The 17,730-nt window shown below is 44.4% G+C and overlaps 1 protein-coding gene across 1 annotated transcript in view; it reads right to left on the reverse strand.

Annotated features, from left to right (window-relative positions):
• SLCO4C1 (solute carrier organic anion transporter family member 4C1) overlaps positions 1-17,730 on the reverse strand; it is a 499,215-nt gene that overhangs the window by 105,746 nt on the left and 375,739 nt on the right. Inside the window, exon 10 of the mRNA XM_085632555.1 lies at positions 15,710-15,906. Within this exon, the coding sequence (XP_085488681.1) occupies positions 15,710-15,906 (197 nt within the window). The remainder of the gene's footprint in view (positions 1-15,709; positions 15,907-17,730) is intronic.

Below are 17,730 nucleotides of genomic sequence, written 5' to 3' on the forward strand. Positions count from 1 at the left end.
GGCTTTGGTCACCGCCTTTTTTGGTGGCATAGAGGCGGGCCCAGTGATATTCCCACTTCTACCTTACGGTAGGACCTCTACCGCCCCCTCTTATCTCTGCAGTCGGCTGCTGCCGTGGGTTGCTGGAGGTTTTCAGTGGGATCTGTTTCCTCCCTTCCAGTAGGCCACTGGTCTCTCGTAGTGTACGTACCAGCCCCTTAGGGGACAGGCCGCGATGTGGGTGCCAGCTTGTCGGACACTCCCCTCGACCTCACACCGTCAGGGGTCCCGCCTCACTATGCAGACACTTGCCTGTTCTTCCCTCCAAAGCTAATTCCCACTATTTGCTCCTGCTGCAATGGAGAGGATCTTCACAGTTCAAGGCCCAGTTGTGCAGCCGTCTCCATCCTATCTGCCAGTTCACCCCCTGAAGAAAATGTGGCGACCGGGCCCTTCTTGCGTTCTAGACTTATTTCTTCCCAGGCGTGCAGGTTCTTAGTGTCTCTCGGTAGAGCGCAGTAGCCAGGGAGCGATTGTGGTCTCCCCAGAGAGCCTGTGCCCCGTGCCGTGACACCGTCTCTGTGCTTCACCCCCGCTGCGGGAAATCAGAGGATGTTTGCAGGCCCTACGCTGAGTGCAGATTCAATAATGCTGCTCGCTCGTGTCTTGTCCGCTGTGTAGCACATCCTCATCTCTGTAAATATGGGGCCCCCAACGCACCTGATTGCATTGGCAATGTAGCGCGCAGCGTCCAGGCCGGCTGCAGCTGAAAGCCTCCCCTCGTACTTCTCCGCTTCGGCAGGGGCGGCAATAGTGTTCATCAACGTGTTTTATTCATTGAGGGGAGCGGAGATCCCAACCCACTTTATCTTCGTGGTCACCACCGTGTCAGGCAGGAACCTTGTCAGCTCAGAAAGTGGCTGTCGCCATTTTGAGAAGTTCTGCGGCCAGACTGTCGAGGCTCCATTATGGTCTTCCGCAGAAAGTCGGCCGCAAGATTCTTGGATTCGCTACATGCACCAGCCTTAGGGCTCTTGCTCGGTGGTCACAGCAGCAGTGGCGGCGTTGTGCTTCAACAGGTACGTTACCGAGACTCGAGCACGGACCGGGAGCCATGACGAATTACGTCCGCTTGGCCATCTTGCCCGGCCATGCCCGCCCAACGTTGGGCATTTTGAAGCTCCTTCCTTACTGAGTACAGTTTCGTTCAGGTGACTGAGAGTATGAAGGGCTGTACATGTGTGTGGAGGCAGGCCCTAATATTTAATTCTCTTTCTTAAAGGTGATGGTTTAACCATTCCAATTGCTCTTCTTAAAGGTATGATAATTAATCTCTGGTGCAGTTTGCCAACTACTTTACATTTATCGTGTACATCTTGTGATACTCCAGAGAAACAGCTTTATTACCCAACTATAATGATATAGCTGAATTTGTTATTTCAAATGTTGTGAGTATGCCTGCTTCTTATTTGGTAATGAAAATTATGCACTACTCTTCTAACAAAAGAAAACAAACTACTCTTACATCTGCCAAATCCAAAGTAGTATAGTCTTAAGAAGAGTCAATTGAAAAACTACTAGAAGAAATAATCTGATTTGTAAAAATATAGATGCCATATGTTCTGCAATTAAACACATCCAAAGAGATATAGTGGGACTAACAATAACTATTGGACAATGAGATAAATATAAGCAATAATAAAACTGCCACTGAAAATCTAGCATCTCAGGTCGGTCACATAGTTTCAATGAAGAAACAGCTATGGATTTGGAAAACAGTAATTGCCAAGAGAGAGCTCTTCTTCTCTGTCCACTACCTTCTCGAGCCGGACGCCAGTGGAGGGGGGCAGTCTAGCTTAGTGTGCATTTTCGGTTCAAGGGCATTTAATCAGATGGGCATTCGAAAGCGCAGCGGATGCCCGCAGCGGGAGCGCAGCTGGCGCTAAGGCAAGCCCATTTGCACCCGTCCGCACCTGGCCGGCGCAAGGGGCCAGGCTTTTGGCCCGTTTATCCCCCGGATCTGAGGAGTCTCAAGCCACTACTTACTCTAGATTACAATGGTTAGAACTGTGCCCCAATAACCAGCTTGAGAGGAGCAAAGAGAACTGAGATGTCCCTGAGGGGGTTGGTGTGCCCCTCCCCCAGTGTAATGGAAGTCCTAGTAGGAGTAAGGATCTCCAGCTGAACCACCTCAAAAAAACTCAGGAGGTTGAAGACAAGATCAAGACCAGGATACTAGCAGAGAAAAAACCTTATACCTTTCGGGGACACTGCTTAATGCCCACTCCATGATTAAGCATAAAACTGAAGTAGCCCTGACCATTCAGTCTAGCAATCTTGACCGTCTATTCATTACGGAAACATGTGCCAGAGACTTCAGGGCCAGATCTGGTAGATGCTAACTCCCCAGGCTATACCATACTTAGTCTGGACTGCCCTGATAGAAGAGGAGGCGGAATAGCTTTGGTAGCCAAAGACTCCTTTAACTTCACACTCCTTGCTGTTACATCTGCTCTGGGAGCCATTTTAGAAGCTGCCTCTTTTAGGATCAAATTGACAGAGAACTTCGGCTTCTCTGGAATTCTGGTTGATCGTCCGCCTGGTCTGCAAGCTAAATTTGTGGAGATATGGTGTAACATTTTTGAGCCGTTCACCACCACTGCCCACTATACGATCCTAGGAGATTTTAATTTCCACCTGGAAAATCTCCTAGACACAGATACTATGCAACTTGTTCATCTTATGTATTCCATGGGGTTTGAGCAGCAGGTTCGCTCCCCAACCCATACTGCTGGTCATTCACTGGCTGACATTTTTAGTAATTACAATAACCTAGCAATTGAGACTATCCAACTTAGGTGTCGATTAGGATCCTGGAAAACCGGGTACGAACCGTCGGTCGGAGCGTTTTCTCCGTCCGACTCGTACCCGGGACAAAAACATTACAAACATGGAATTACGATTCGCACGGAAACACCATTTCCGTACGAGTCGTACAAAACACCGACCGACGAAAATATACATACGAATGTGATCCGGGAATGCTCCGACGTGACGTCTGGACGCTTTCAGGCAGCGTTTCACGACCCAGGAAGTACGAATCGAACCGACAGCAGTCCGGACGGCAATATTTTTACGGCACCCAAAAAGTGCCGGAAAAGCGAAGTACGCCGTGAAACGACCAGATTAGGGGGCCCGGTACCCCCCCACAGCCCCCGTGAGTACGCGCCGAACCCCCTGTGTATGTACACCCGTGTACATACGAGTTGAACCCCCCCGTGTATGTACACCCGTGTACGTACGAGTCGTACCCCCACCCATGTATGTACGTAGCGCTGGGGGTACGCACCGTACATACACGGGTGGGGGTACGACTCGTACGTACACGGGTGTACATACACGGGTGGGGGTTCGACTCGTACATACGGGGGCAGGGGGGGTGTTCGGCGCGTATGTGGGCACATGTCTCCATGGTTGCTATGGGAGTTCGGTGTGGACGGTGTTTTTTCCATACGGTTGTGACATCGGACGCACGGGATGGATCGTACTTGCGCGGTCGGACTTCACTTTTCACGTTTGTACAGTAAATCGTCCGGGGACGTGTCGGACACATTTTCCGACCCGAGGACGTGTGGGGAATTATTCCCAATGCGATTTGTATGGAGTTTTTCCCATGCGAATCGTACTTGGCAGTTTGTACGGCACTTGTACGATTCGTACGGTAAAAAGACCGGATACGAGTCGTAAGGAGAACATTTTTCCAGGATCCTAATCGGCACCTTAGTTGGGTGGATCACTATCTGGTCAAATTCGTAATTGCCCCCCCGGTAGCCCATAAAAAATGTGTGGACTCCTCCGCTAGATACCATTCCTGTAGGAAACTAAATAGGATCACTGCTGCTAGCTGGGAGGCTGCCCTAGTCAGTACATCGGACGGGGGCAAATTATCCCCCATTATACAGCAGAGGACTTCCGAGATTGGTCAAGCAGGGCGTAAACCCTCCGCCCCATGGTTCCTGGAGGAACTTATGGCTCTGAGATAGGAATGCCGCAGACAAGAGCGTAAATAGCTTATTAATCCTTGCCCTCAGGAGAAAAATAAGCAACGCTCTATACTGCGGAATTCCAACGAGGCTATCTTCCAGGCTAAATCCTGCTATCTCTCTGGAAAGATAATGGCATCTAATAATTCATCCAGCATGCTGTTCACGGTAATTAAGGAAATCTCTGAACCTCCCCAGCAACTGCCCATGACTCCCTCCCAAGATTTCTGTGATAGGATAGCTTCCTATTTTCAAGAGAAAGTTTTGCAGATTCATCAGGAGTTTCGCTCCCTTCCCTGACAGTGCCTCCGCTTGAGAGGAAGTCAGGAATACCGAGGCCCAATTAAGTATGGTGGAGTGCTCTCAGATCACCAGGAAGGATGGCTTGGCTCTCTTTGCCCCTATACCAAGCCAACTTATTAAAGATCACCTACTCCGCCTAAAATCAGGAGCACCTTCGGATCCTTGTGCACCTACTATTCTTAAAATGGCGCCTGATTTAGCTGCCAACTTTTTGAGTAAGGTATACAATGGAATACTTACATCTGGCTGCTACCCAGCTATCTGGAAGGAAGTTGTCATCCTTCTGCTCCTTAAAAAACCCAATGCGAACCCCTAGAATTAAAGAACTTCCATCCCATCTACCTCCTTCCGGCTCCGGCAAAGAACAAGAATCCATATATATTGATGTCAAATTTGTGCTCACACTTTGCACTAATATATTTGTACCATACCTCAATCATGTGTTTGGGATTTTGTAATGTTGTATCAAAGTGACCCGGATCACTGATTTGGGGAGACGGGTGGTTTTCCCTACCTTTCAGCACCGAGATCAAGATATTACTCGATTGAATATTAGTGTTACTCTACTGAGTGGCGCCACTAGCCCTATTAAACAATACCACTGAACCGTTTTACAACTTGAGCTGATGAAGTATTTGGAGGCACAAGAAATCTTGGATGGCTCCCAGAATGAAATCTGCTCTCATTACAGCTTCCGACCACATTTGGATGCAGGTAGATCAGGGGGGATCTGCAGGTGTTGATTGTGCTTGACTTATCGGCAGCTTTCAACACCATCTCCCCTGATCCTACGCCTGCGAGAAGTGGGGTCTCAGGAAAAGCTCTACAGCTTCTTCAGTATTTTTTTCACAGACAGAAGGTATACAGTTATCTATGGTGGCTTTAAATGCACAGCATTTGCTCTTCCGTGTGGGGTTGCTCAGGGCTCTTCGCTCAGCCCCATCCTTTTAATCTTTATGTCACCCCTCTAGTTGAATTGGTGAGATCTCATGGATTTTAAGTGTTGTCATATGCGGACGACACCCAAATTATTGTTTCTATCACCAACAACCTGCAGGTAGTTGCCGAAAAATGTAATGCTTGCATGTTGAACATTATTTGCTGGATGAAGAGCAACTTTTTAAAGATCAACACAGATAAGACTGAGGTACTAATTTTCGGACCTCAGAAGTCCATCTGGTCTATGGCATGGTGGCCGACAGAATGTGGGCATCTTTCTGACCCTGTGAAAACGGACAAACATTTAGGGGTAATTTTCGATGAGAATCTGTCTTTTGATGCCAAGGTCAATTGTCCCGTGAGTACATGTTTTTATATTCTGAAAATCCTCCCAAAAAACCTTCCACTTATCCCACCAGAATTGCATAATTCCACTATTATCGCCCTGATTACTTCCCGGCTAGATTATTGTAATGCCCTCTACCTTAATATTACCGCTGCATCTCTGAACAAACTACGGCTGGTTCAGAACGCAGCTGCAAGACTGATCTTAAACATCCCTAAATATCAATCTGCTCAAAAAGGTATTCGGTTTTTACATTGGCTCCTGATAAAGGAACGCATCTCATTCAAGACCCTTACTACATTTCATAAGGCAGTACATTGCAAGGGTCCTTCCCAACTTAAATCTTTGTTTCATCTATATATTCCCAGCGGGACCTTGAGATCATCCACTCAGTTTAAACTTGCGGTACCTAGTTTTAGAAGATCCAGATGGGGAGGTTGTACTTTTTCGGTGGCCGCTGCCAAGCTTTGGAATCTTCTCTGCCATTGTCAATGCTAGTTCCCTCTCTATCTTTAGAAAACTCCTGAAAACCTGGTTATTTCCCATTTAACTGGTAGCCGTGTTCTCTCCACCTTTCTGCGTCTGCTTAGCGCCTTGACACCTGCGGGTATAGAGCGCTCTATAAATACTATCTTATCTTAATATTACTTGTGCATATTCAACTTGCCAGAAAATATTGAGAGCCAAAATAATGGTGCTTTCTTGGAAATCCTGCTGACGTTTCTACTGAAAATTAACATTTCTGAATAATTTGAAATTGATAGAGATCATCATGTACTTTCATATCATAAACCGAATAATTCTAAACCTCGGCAAGTGATATCAAATCAAATCAATCTTTATTCTGCTGCAAAAACAGACATAATAGTACATATCAATCACAATACATTGGCATAACAATTATCAGTAAAAGGAAAGGCGTTAAAAAAGTAATATACAAAGACAACAACTATTTCTTGATAATTAACATGATTTGGTATAGAAAGATCAACAATTCAATGGCCCATATCAATATCTCTTTCTTGTGAGCAGAGAACATTTAATAAAATTAAACACAGCATAGCACACCTCAGGGGTCCATAATTGCTGTAACGTGAAAAAGGCTTCTTTATATGATCTCGTATTAAATCTATGAAGTATTTCAATTAGGAAGTCGGCAAGTCATCATCATCACCTCATTCTAATAAGGAAGACTATCATAGAAATTCCAAATGAAATAAAATATTTATTAATCACGACTTCACAAAGGAAACAGTAACTTTACACAAGCAAATCTCTGATTTATGCCCCAAACTCCAAGAAACTGGTTTCAAATATGGATTTACTAATTCATTAGTCATGAGAATATCGAAAAATGACATATCTTAATACTTCACTTCACCTGCAGATCTGATTGACCACTTACATCTTCATGCTCTGATTGCTATGGATTCTGAAGCTTCTATAAGTCATACATGATGTCCTTTTGACACATAATGCTTGTATTTTCTTTTCTTCTAGCAGGTACCATTGCACTCTAATCCTCATCTTGGAGTGTACCTCCATTGACTCAATGTTCCAATTAATGTGATTTTTCCTTAGGGATTATTTATGTCTTGTTCGTTCTGTTCATTGTTATATATGAGCTACTTACCTGTTCATTCTCTGTACCCATGTACTGTTCTACAATCAGTGCTTAATTTGAGCAGGTGGGTTCCGGTGCTCCGCACCGGCACTTAATTGTCAACACCAGTACATATGGCAGTCTGACACATGTTATCTAATTTAGAGATGAGCCTTACAACTGATGTGTATTAATAATTATACATTAACAAGCATTGGCATAGCCAATAGGTCTCGCCTTTGGGACCTTTATAAGTGTTTAGCCATGCAACAGTTGCATAACTAAATACTTATAAGGTCCCAAAAGCAAGGCCTATTGGCTATGCAAAGCTAAAATGATCACTATCGGGATCACGATCAAACATCAAAGCGGCCGCGAAAGTGAAAGTAATTGCGGTAAAGCACGGCGCGCGCGCCCGCGCACATGCACTGTAGCTCTAGGCTGTCCTGGTAGCACTTTTTGGAGCCCCCTCAATAAGTCACGCCAGACCAACGCATGCGCTGGGTCAGGCGAGACCTAAACATTTCTACTATCTGCCACCCAGGAGATTCTTAAAGCTTTGGTGGCCTGGTATAGTCTGACTTGTCACACTTCTAGGAGTGTTATGGTTTATAGATTTGTTTACAGAGCAATGAGTAGACGGAATGCTGAACAATGCAAAGATTCACCCCCAGTCACAAAGATCTGGGTTTAATCCATTGTTCTTTTTCTCACCACGCCACCCCAGTTTGGACCCAGCCATCTGAAAATCAGACTTGACCCTGCTCCTCATGGGAACAGTCCAGCCTAGACTGCCAAGCCAGGTCCTCCCTGCACCGGAAACAAGCATCATGGGATTGATTTCAGGGCGCCACCCCTTCTCAGCCAGGCTAGGTTGAATCTGGTGGCACAGTAAGCACAGGCTGAGTATCTGGTAAGGTGGCCTTGTTTCAATTACCTCTGCATGGAGGTTAGGAAAATGAACACCTTTATTAAGTTTGTATCCATATTTCTTTTTTTTCCCGAGAGAATGATCCATGGTTTAAGCCCAAAGTTCAATCAGTGTTTCATTCCACACAGGAAATTATTTTAGCAGTTTTTCATACCTCTGACAACCCTCCTTTGACTTTAGATATGAGGAGAACTGTTTGATATATCTAGACTTCCAGGGTCTCCAGTCCCTCTTTGTCTCCTATGGCAAAGCTTGCAAAGGAAAACAGGCCTTGATTATTATAATTAGTAGGCGGATCAGGCAAGCCTTTTTGCCCATTTGTTCAAATCTATGAACCAAAAGAATTACCTGGTAATCCCTGGACAAAACTCCACAATGGCCTCTACCAAGCCCGTCTGCCAAAGGAGAAGGGTTATGCATGGGGCTAGCTACCGCACCATATAAAAAAATTCTAGCTACAGAAAGGTCAACCAAAAGACATCCCGGCCTTAGGGATAGAGGAATCTCCTTTACGGAGAGCTATGACACCTTTTGGTGAAAGCCAGAGATCCCTGGAAGAAACAAAGTCAATCCACCTGCTTTCGAGCAAGGCCATCACCAAAGGGACATGGAACGTGAGGGTCATGTACGAGACAGGCAAGACAAGCGACCTTCTGCACAAAGAAAAAGAGGATCATCATGAATGTTAGCCAGTGCTATGTATCTATAAATGATAGCAAAGGAGAGTAAAAAAACAGTTTTACAACAGAATCCTGTCCATCCTTGAGGAATCCCTAGAGAGAGATGTCGGGGGACCTCAGTGCTAAGACTGGAAGTGACAACACTGGGTATGAAAAAGTTAGTTGCAACCGTGGCCTTGGTTACAAAAATGAGAATGGTGAAAGCTTGCAGATCTTTGTACCCTGAACAGATTGGTGATAGACCGTATTGTATTCCCACACAATGAATACACAGGGTAATGTGGGTGTCACCAGACCATTCAAAAGAAAATCTGCTTGACCATGTCTGCATTGCCAAAAGGTTCTGGGGGTCCTTGCAGGATGTGAGACTGATGAGAGGAGCGGATGCGGCATCAGACCCTCACCCTGTCATGGCCAGGCTAAAGCTAAAGCTGAGGAAAGCATTAATGGAACTAACAAACCAATACAAGCGATATAACACCACCCTCCTCAAAGATGCAAAGAAATGGAGTGAATACTCAGTCACCCTCAGTAGCAAGTTTCAAGTCCTGCAAGAACTAGAAGACAACAGAGATTGAGTAGAAAGTCAGTGGGAGAAGGTCAAAGACACAGTGACATCAACCTGCCAGGAGGTAATGGGTGCCAAGAGACACCAACATAATTAATTGATCTCCACCAAGATTTTCCACAAACTCCAACAGAGAAAGGAAAAGAAAGCTGCAGTCAATATCAGCCTAACAAGAGAAGAAAAAGTGAAAGCTCAAGGAGAATACACCAAAACCAACAAGGAATCAAATAGAAGCTAAAGAGCAGACAATTGAATATTTATTTTCCCACAGACGCCCAGGAAACAGTAAGGTAAGGAAACTTGAAAGAACTCTACGACACAACAAGGAAATTCTCTGGCAGATACAGCAAGTCAGAAAGACCTGTTAAAGACAAAGCTGGGAAGACAATCATGGGAAATGAAGGCCAACAATGAAGATAGGTGGAGCACTTTGAAGAACTGCTGAACCAGCCTGTGCCGCAATCTCCACCAGACATACAGCCAGTTGATAAGGACTTGCTATTCGACTGCAGCAGAACAACCATGGAAGAAATAAGACAAGCCATCAAACATATGAGAAATGGGAAGGCAGCAGGACCGGACAACATTCCTGCAGAGGCACTGAAGGCAGACATTGAAACATCAGTATACATGCTCTTCTCCATGTTTGGAAGGATCTGGGAAGAGGAAAAGGTGCCATCGGACTGAAAAGAGGGATATTTCATCAAGATCCCAAATAGATGACCTGAATAACAGCGCACATTCTAGAGGGATAACTCTTCTATCAACCCCAGGAAAAGTGTTCAACAGTCATCCTGAAGAAAATGAAGGAACAAATTGATGCTCAGTTGCAAGGAAAGCAAGCTGGCTTCTTTAAATATTGTTCCTGCAGAGACCAGATTGCAACACAGTGCATCCTCATTGAGAAGTCGATTGAATGGAACTCATCCCTCTATGTCAACTTCATCGACTATCAGAAGGCATTCAACTGTGATGACATAGAGACCCTCTGGAAACTCCTCCACTACTACAATTGGCCAGATAAACTCATAAGAATGATCAAGACCTCTTACTAGGGAATGACCTGCAAGATAGTCAGTGGCGGACAACTCAGGAAAGTCTTCTATGGGAGGACCAAAGTCCGCCAGGGTTGTTTGCTCTTGCCTTTTCTCTTCCCTATAGCCATAGACTGAATCATGAAGACACTCACAGAAATTAGAAGAAATAGAATCCAGTGAACACCTTGAATGCAGCTCAACAACCTGGACTTTGCAGGCGACATGGCCCTGCTCTCCCATACCCATCTGCAGATGCAAGAGAAGATTGACTGTAGCAGGCACACCAGCACAACTTGGCCTCAACATTCACAGGGGAAAAACCAAGATCCTGAAGGCTAACATGGCCAGCACAACTGCAGTCACTCTTTCAGGTGATGCAGTGGAAGAGGTTGAGGCCTCCACCTACCTCGAGAGTGTCATAGACAAGCAGGGTGTCACGCACATAGACGTCAAAGCAAGAATCGGCAAAGCGAAGACTGCCTTTATTTAGCTGAGGAAGATCTGGAGCTCCAAGGACCTAATGCAACAAACCAAGATCAGGCCTTTTAAAACCATCGTAAAATCAGTCCCTCTGTATCGAGCAGAACCTTGGAAGACAACAGTGACCACCATCAACAAAGAAAGACCTTCATCAACACCTGTCTGAAGAAAATCCTGCAAACCTGCTGGTCAAACAACATCAGCAACAATGACCTACGGCAGAAGATGTTTCAATTCCCTGCCCATAAAGAAATCATGAAAAGACATTGGGGCTGGATAGGTCACACTCTCCGCAACCCCAATCAAACACCACCAGGCAGGCTCTGATCTGAAAAGCCCAAGGCAAAAGGAAAAGAGGAAGGCCAAGAAACACCTGTAGCTGAGGCTGACTGCAAGGAGATGAGTTGCATCTGGAGTCAGATTGAAAGAAAAGCCCAGGACAGAGATGGCTGGAGAGTCCTGGTTGATGGTCCATACCCCAGGAGGGGTAGTAGGCATAAATAATAAGTAACTAATACTTATGACAAGGTCAACCAGGGCAGTAGCTGAATCACAGGCATAAGCAGGAGGGGTCTTGCTGCACGAAATATGTAGGTCTGCTGTATGGGTGAATTCTAACACCCTCCTATTTAAACCTCCCTGACTGGTGTGGTGCGGCAAGTATTCTGCCTGCTGTGCTTGGTGAACTAAATCCTTTATTTTCCTTCTGACTTTGCTTTCTGATGAGTTCCAAAGTCTCTTTATAAACCTGTGAAGCCAGGTTGTTTTGCAGAGACCACATACTAATGACCATCTACAGATTGCACAGGCTTATACTGGATGCCTTTTCTCCAAACTCAAGATGCAGAGATTATTTAGCTCAACTTATACAAATGACTATTGCTGGGGCCATCGCCACACTTGGTAGATTGTGCATACTCTCTTCTCTATGTAGGAAGCTCTCAGGTGTGTAGAGTTGTGAGGAACAAATTATGATATTCCTACCAATCCTCTCACGGACTAGTCACGATACTGAGTATTTTAAAGTGTAATCTTTCGAGAGTACTTACAGGGTCAATTAGCACGGTCTGATGGGCTATTGAGCATAAGTAAAATCTTCGAATTGCATGTCTTTGTTTAGTATTTGTATATCATTTTCGTTAATATTAAACAACAAAAAAGGGAAGTATCAGAAAGCACACCCCAAAGTAAAGGCCTAATGTAGCTTCTAGCCTTCGTTCTAGCTTCCAACACATAGCATTACAATCAATATATATCAGCAACCAATCTGTCAAGTTATTCCAAGTTATGAAAACTGATTCGCCCACACCCAAACACCTTCAGTCTACTTGCCTGCCTGCAAAATGCAGCCACTGTTTAGGAACCCCAGTCGCCTGTTCTGCTTCTGGTCTACTGCAGCAGTGGTGGCCTCTGAATGCTTTCTGTCTCCTCTTTCCTTCCACTGTCCTACATTAGTGTTCAAGGCCTTTATCTATGGTAGCTAATGCAGGCATTGAGCTGCTGTAATAAAACCAAGGATGTGGTCATAGCTAGTCATAAGCACTGGTGCAAAGCAAGAATGTAAAAAGCAACAACGTAAAAACTGAAAGTGCGCACAATTGTGATTTTTTTTCAACATTTCAAAAGATTTCAAGGAAATTATACAAAATGACACGAAATATAAGGAAATTCTATTTAGCAGGAGGCAAACCTCACATCCAAATTCACATGACATGCTGGATGGAGAAAGATTGCAAGGATGCGATTAAAGCTAGAGATAGCTCTTGTTGCACACTAAAGGTGTTATTTACCAACATTTTACACAGGCACTCATGTGGAACAAGCATTGTGTATATGTATCTTTCATTACCATGGCCCAGGAGGACCATGAAAAATTGTTCAGTGCCCCGTGAGTGCCAGTACAACCATTAGTAAATCGAGGGCTAGGAGAATGAAAAACTGAAGATGTTAAAGTCAAGAATATCAATAATTCAAAAGTACAAAAACCAAGAATGTAAAAAACAAGAATGTGAAAATGTCTAGAGAATAAGTCTTGCTACTACTTGAATAAAAACCATGGATGTAAAAACCAGAGATGGAATCACAGTGAGAGATAAGCACTTCATACAAACAAACGCCTGATTTCGTTTTGCAGCAGGGAGGGTAGCATTGTGATTGGTCTGAGCGCTCTAGTGCAGCGCTTAGACAGGGAATGGGAGCTTGGGAATGTTCTCCACCCAGGCTGTAATACAGCCTGGGTGGAGAACATGCAAAGTGCGCATGACTGTTTGGCCGGTCAAACAGTTATTTTCACTTAGTGTGCCCACCACTCTTTCTCTCCCTGCACTGTGAGCAGAGCAGCCAAGCTCGCCCTGCAAAGCTGCAGCAGGAGGAGAAACTAAAATGATAATAACATCAAGTTATTATCATTTTATTTTTCCTTTATTTGACTGCTGCAAGTGGGGCGATGCTCCTCTGCCTTAGCAGGGGTGCCGCAAAAGGGCAGGCTGTCAGTTTTCCTACAGAAATACCCATGCTGCCATTACAAAATATACTCTAATAGCCCGATGGGGTAGAAGATGTCGGATGAAGGACATCAGTCCACCTGCCCTATTTAAAGCAGACGGTCCGATGTTTTTTTTCTCTGTCCGTCACCGCCATGAAAAAACTTGCTGTCACTGATAGAAATATATACTGACCCAGCCCACTGGAAGACAATGACAATCCATCAAACATTGATGGCAGTTGGTTTGAAGAGGCAGAGGAGATCTCTAAACTCTAAATTAGCCACTAGAAGTATAAAAACCTCAGACGTGACTGCAATCTAGATAAAGCAATCATATATGCCTGCACTCTTTTTGAAAACATTTCTTTATTGTCTTTTTCAGTTTTTCATTCATTGGTGATGCTGTAGAACTAAATTAATGCACCACTGAGAAGATGCTGATGCAATATAACAGAAAGTCATACACATCAAGTACAAACCGAAGACCATAAGTAATCAATTGCATTAGATGAAGCACAACTAAGTAACAAAGGAGGAGCAGTGCGGAGTGCCTAATATGAACAGACTGGGTGGGCGGTCAGGCACAGGGGGTAAAAACGTCAGGTCTGCATGTATCCATAGTGGTCCCTTCCAAAGTCTGTAACAGACCTAGGCCCTTAGTATGAGTTGGAACCCGTGGTGGCGGTCCGCGGACCACCAGTCTGGTGGTCCGCCTGCCGCATAATAACTGTGGCAGTTGGACAGCCACGGGACTGCTACTCCCGCCAGGGATCCACGATCCCAGGTCACGGCACAGCGGTCTGAGGCTCCTAACATGCTAGTGGTGCCGCTGCAGCACGGCCAAGAATATTAAGAGTTTCCTCATGCCACACTTTTCATGGCAGTGCCCCCTGTTGCCTCTTGTGGTGCATGCACTTCCAGGTCCTGCAGGGCATGGACTTGACAACCCTGCAAGAAATGCCTTTGATGCTCCCATTGCAGTGCCTTTTTTAAAGGCACCGCAGTGGGACAGCCAAAGAACCGCCCGCCAGAGTAAAAATAAGTTGTATTCTGGCAGGCAGTCTTTAATGGCTTTGGCAGACTCGGATCAGAGCGGCAGCATGGTGGTCCCTCTCTGAGACCACTGAAGTCATAATAAGGCTCCTAGCAAACTGCAAGCATGGGGAGGGGGAGGGTGTAAGTGACAGCCCTGCTTCTGTGGTGCTCTGGGTGGGCGTATGAGGGCCACTCCATGAAACAGAGGGAGACCAGGTGGGAGGAGAATGCATTCTCAATGTAAGCCGCCCCCACCAATGTTCAAGTGGTCCCCTCCAAGAGTAAGGGCGGGGAGGCAGAAAGGGCTCCCATATGGCCTTGAATACTCCCAATTGAGCATTGAGTTTGTAGTTCAGGTGCTCACGATCCGCTACCCGCACCAGCTGCACAAGCCATTCCGAGGAAGTTGAACGAGAGGGTTTCTTCCAATGCCAGAGGATGCATACTTTGGCTGAAGCAAGGGCCCCTATGCCTGCATTCTAAGGTAAACTACGAGCATTGGAGCATATTAAATCCTAAGTATTATATGCAATTATGGTATTTATGTGCTCATATATCATCAGAGAGCTTTACTAACAAAAAATCATTCACATTTAGGAATGGCATACCTAAAAAAGTATAAAACTTCAAGGGGTCTAACAGAAAGTAAAATGGCGTAGTTCAAAACATGCAGCATAGCCAATGGCACAAAGAGCATCACTGAATCCAGGTCATTGGGGCATAAACAACCCAGCTTGAAGGGCGAAGACAATGGGGGAAATACTGCAAAAGTACTGGGCATAAACAAAATAGGATCAATTGCATGCTGCTCTGAGGTAAAAAGGAATTGCTGAGGTTGCACATACCAACAGGGATGAGTGCATGCCACATGTAAAGCCCACACCCGTGGAGCACTAGCATGCAAAGTATTGTTTTAATAACTGTAGAAGTAGTATCTTACTCCACCGCTAGACATCTATAAGGATAAAACATGGATAGATCCAGGACATAAGATTATTAATTCATGTCGGATCTCTTGAAAATATCATGTTTACAATCCTATTGCTCCTACTCTGGGAACTTGATCTAATGTTTATCTCAATCCTGAATTTATCATACTATGTTTACACAGCAGTTTTAAAGATGCATGATGTTAAAGCACTGAGCCTTCCACTAAGGACCGTTTGGTATTTGCTCTTTAGATGCCATGCTGCCTTCTCTGTGTCATGATTTCTTAGTTACAATTTCTAAACTTAATATATACATTTCAAATAAAAAATAAATCGTCACCGAATACAGACCTGAGAATGGCCATTGTAATTGGAGTTGCAGCCATGAAGGTAGTAACCACAACAAAGAAGAAAAAGGCCATGAATAAAGGCATTTTTGTGCAACTTGCTGTGCATTTTCCTGCAATAGCTTCACTTGCATTAAAGATATACCGATCAATAGACAAGGGAAGGTCAGGACTGCGGACACAGGAGCAGTTGTAAAAAACCTACAGTTCACAAATGTAGAAAATTAAGCATTAGTACTTAAAAATATAAAGTCATAAATTCATCGACATGTCTGTAATATAAGTTATTTTGCATCTTTGATTAATACAATTCTGACGGATAGGATCCATTTAACGTTACAGATACAATAAACAAAAAAGTGTACGAAAGATCTGGTCTACTGGCTACTAGCAAAAATAGACACTTTTTGGTGAAGAATACAAAGGACAAACCTGCCAAAATCAGAACTCAAGGAACACGATATTTAACCTTCAAAGGCGTACAGTATGAATTCCTTCGTCCAAAATAAACTACCCAATTCATTACACTACATTAGTGTCACAGCACCTATTTCAAACATTTCATTTATTTGTTAAGCATTAATACCTAACATCTGTACATAGCAGAGCACACGGTATATAAAAACAAGCATTTGCAATGCAAACAGGTCTCGCATTTACGAGAGTTTGAGCTATTGGCATTGTAAATGATATTGCCTTTTATTTGTCTTTTGCTTTTTAAAACATAAATAAAAGGCATTTTTATTAACAATGCCAATGGCTTAAAGTTTCGTAAATGCGCGACCTATTGCATTGCAAATGCTTCTTTTTCTTGTTTACAAGTAGGCGCTACCAGAGTAATGGCGCTAGAACCCCTTTCCTCCTTCTATGATTTTTTGCACAGATCATCCCTGGAAACAAACTTTCCACCAGGAATGGACTGAAAGGAAACATCCATTCAGGGAGAACAGTTTCTGGTGCCAACTGTAAAGACAACTCTACAACACCTTGCTACTAGTGCGGGGACTTGTACCCTTGCCACAGAGGGGCCCGCGACACCAAAAGCAGAAGACCTTTCCTGTGAGCTACAGATCCTAGTGCTCCATGACAAGGGGTAGAGTTGCGTGTCATGCTTTGTTAACCCTGCTTTTTACTCTAATACCTGCACAGTCACACCAAGAAAACGTACAAGTGCACTAACAAAATACATAATCTGACCAAGATTGTGCCTTTATCTCTCATCAGCACATCAACTAAGCACGTATCAAGTGAACTAACCAGAACAGAAGCCATATCTGTAAAAGACAAAACAAAATATTGCACATATAGGTTACTAAACACAAGTGGAAAGCATCGACGAGATAACTCCAGTGTGTGTTGCAATCTGCCCCTATTGTAACCCTAACTACACATTCAAGTTTGGTGTAAATTGGTCGTTAAAGTCAAATGTATATGCCACCCAGAAGGTGCTTACCTGTGGAAGTGATATGTCAGTTTTAGCAAGAGGCATGAAGGTGGACTCACATTTGCATAACACAGCTCTGCGGACAATGCACCCACTACTGAGTTTGTATTTTTGGTGCGACCTGCAGGCTGGAGGTGACTGGGGGTATTCAGTGCTACTCTCCAGTGCCACATACCAGATGTAAAAAGACATCAGCATGTCCGAGACACATTAAACACACAGCAGTTCAAACAGCCCTTAGCCACAGGCAGTATTTAGGAGCATGTGGGCAGGTGTTATTTATACACCTGCATTTATTGAAGGCGCAGATAAACAAGTAAGAAACAAATGGCCACTAAGAGGCAGTTATAAAATGATAGGGGGTACACACTGGAGACGAGGGGCATGCAATGCGCAGGGCAAACATGACAATCTCTGCAAACACCTAAAGCTTTCTCTAGCCACACCTAAAAACTAGGACTCTTAATGCCTACTGAGATGTTTTAGGGCGGGAGTAGGGAGTTTAATAGCATGAGACACAAATATGCCAAAATGAAATATCTGAAAGCTAAAGCAGCCATAGTCTGAACAGGAATCCCGAA

This window comes from Triturus cristatus, chromosome 2_1 (assembly GCF_964204655.1).
Source record: "Triturus cristatus chromosome 2_1, aTriCri1.1, whole genome shotgun sequence".
Taxonomy (NCBI): domain Eukaryota; kingdom Metazoa; phylum Chordata; class Amphibia; order Caudata; family Salamandridae; genus Triturus; species Triturus cristatus.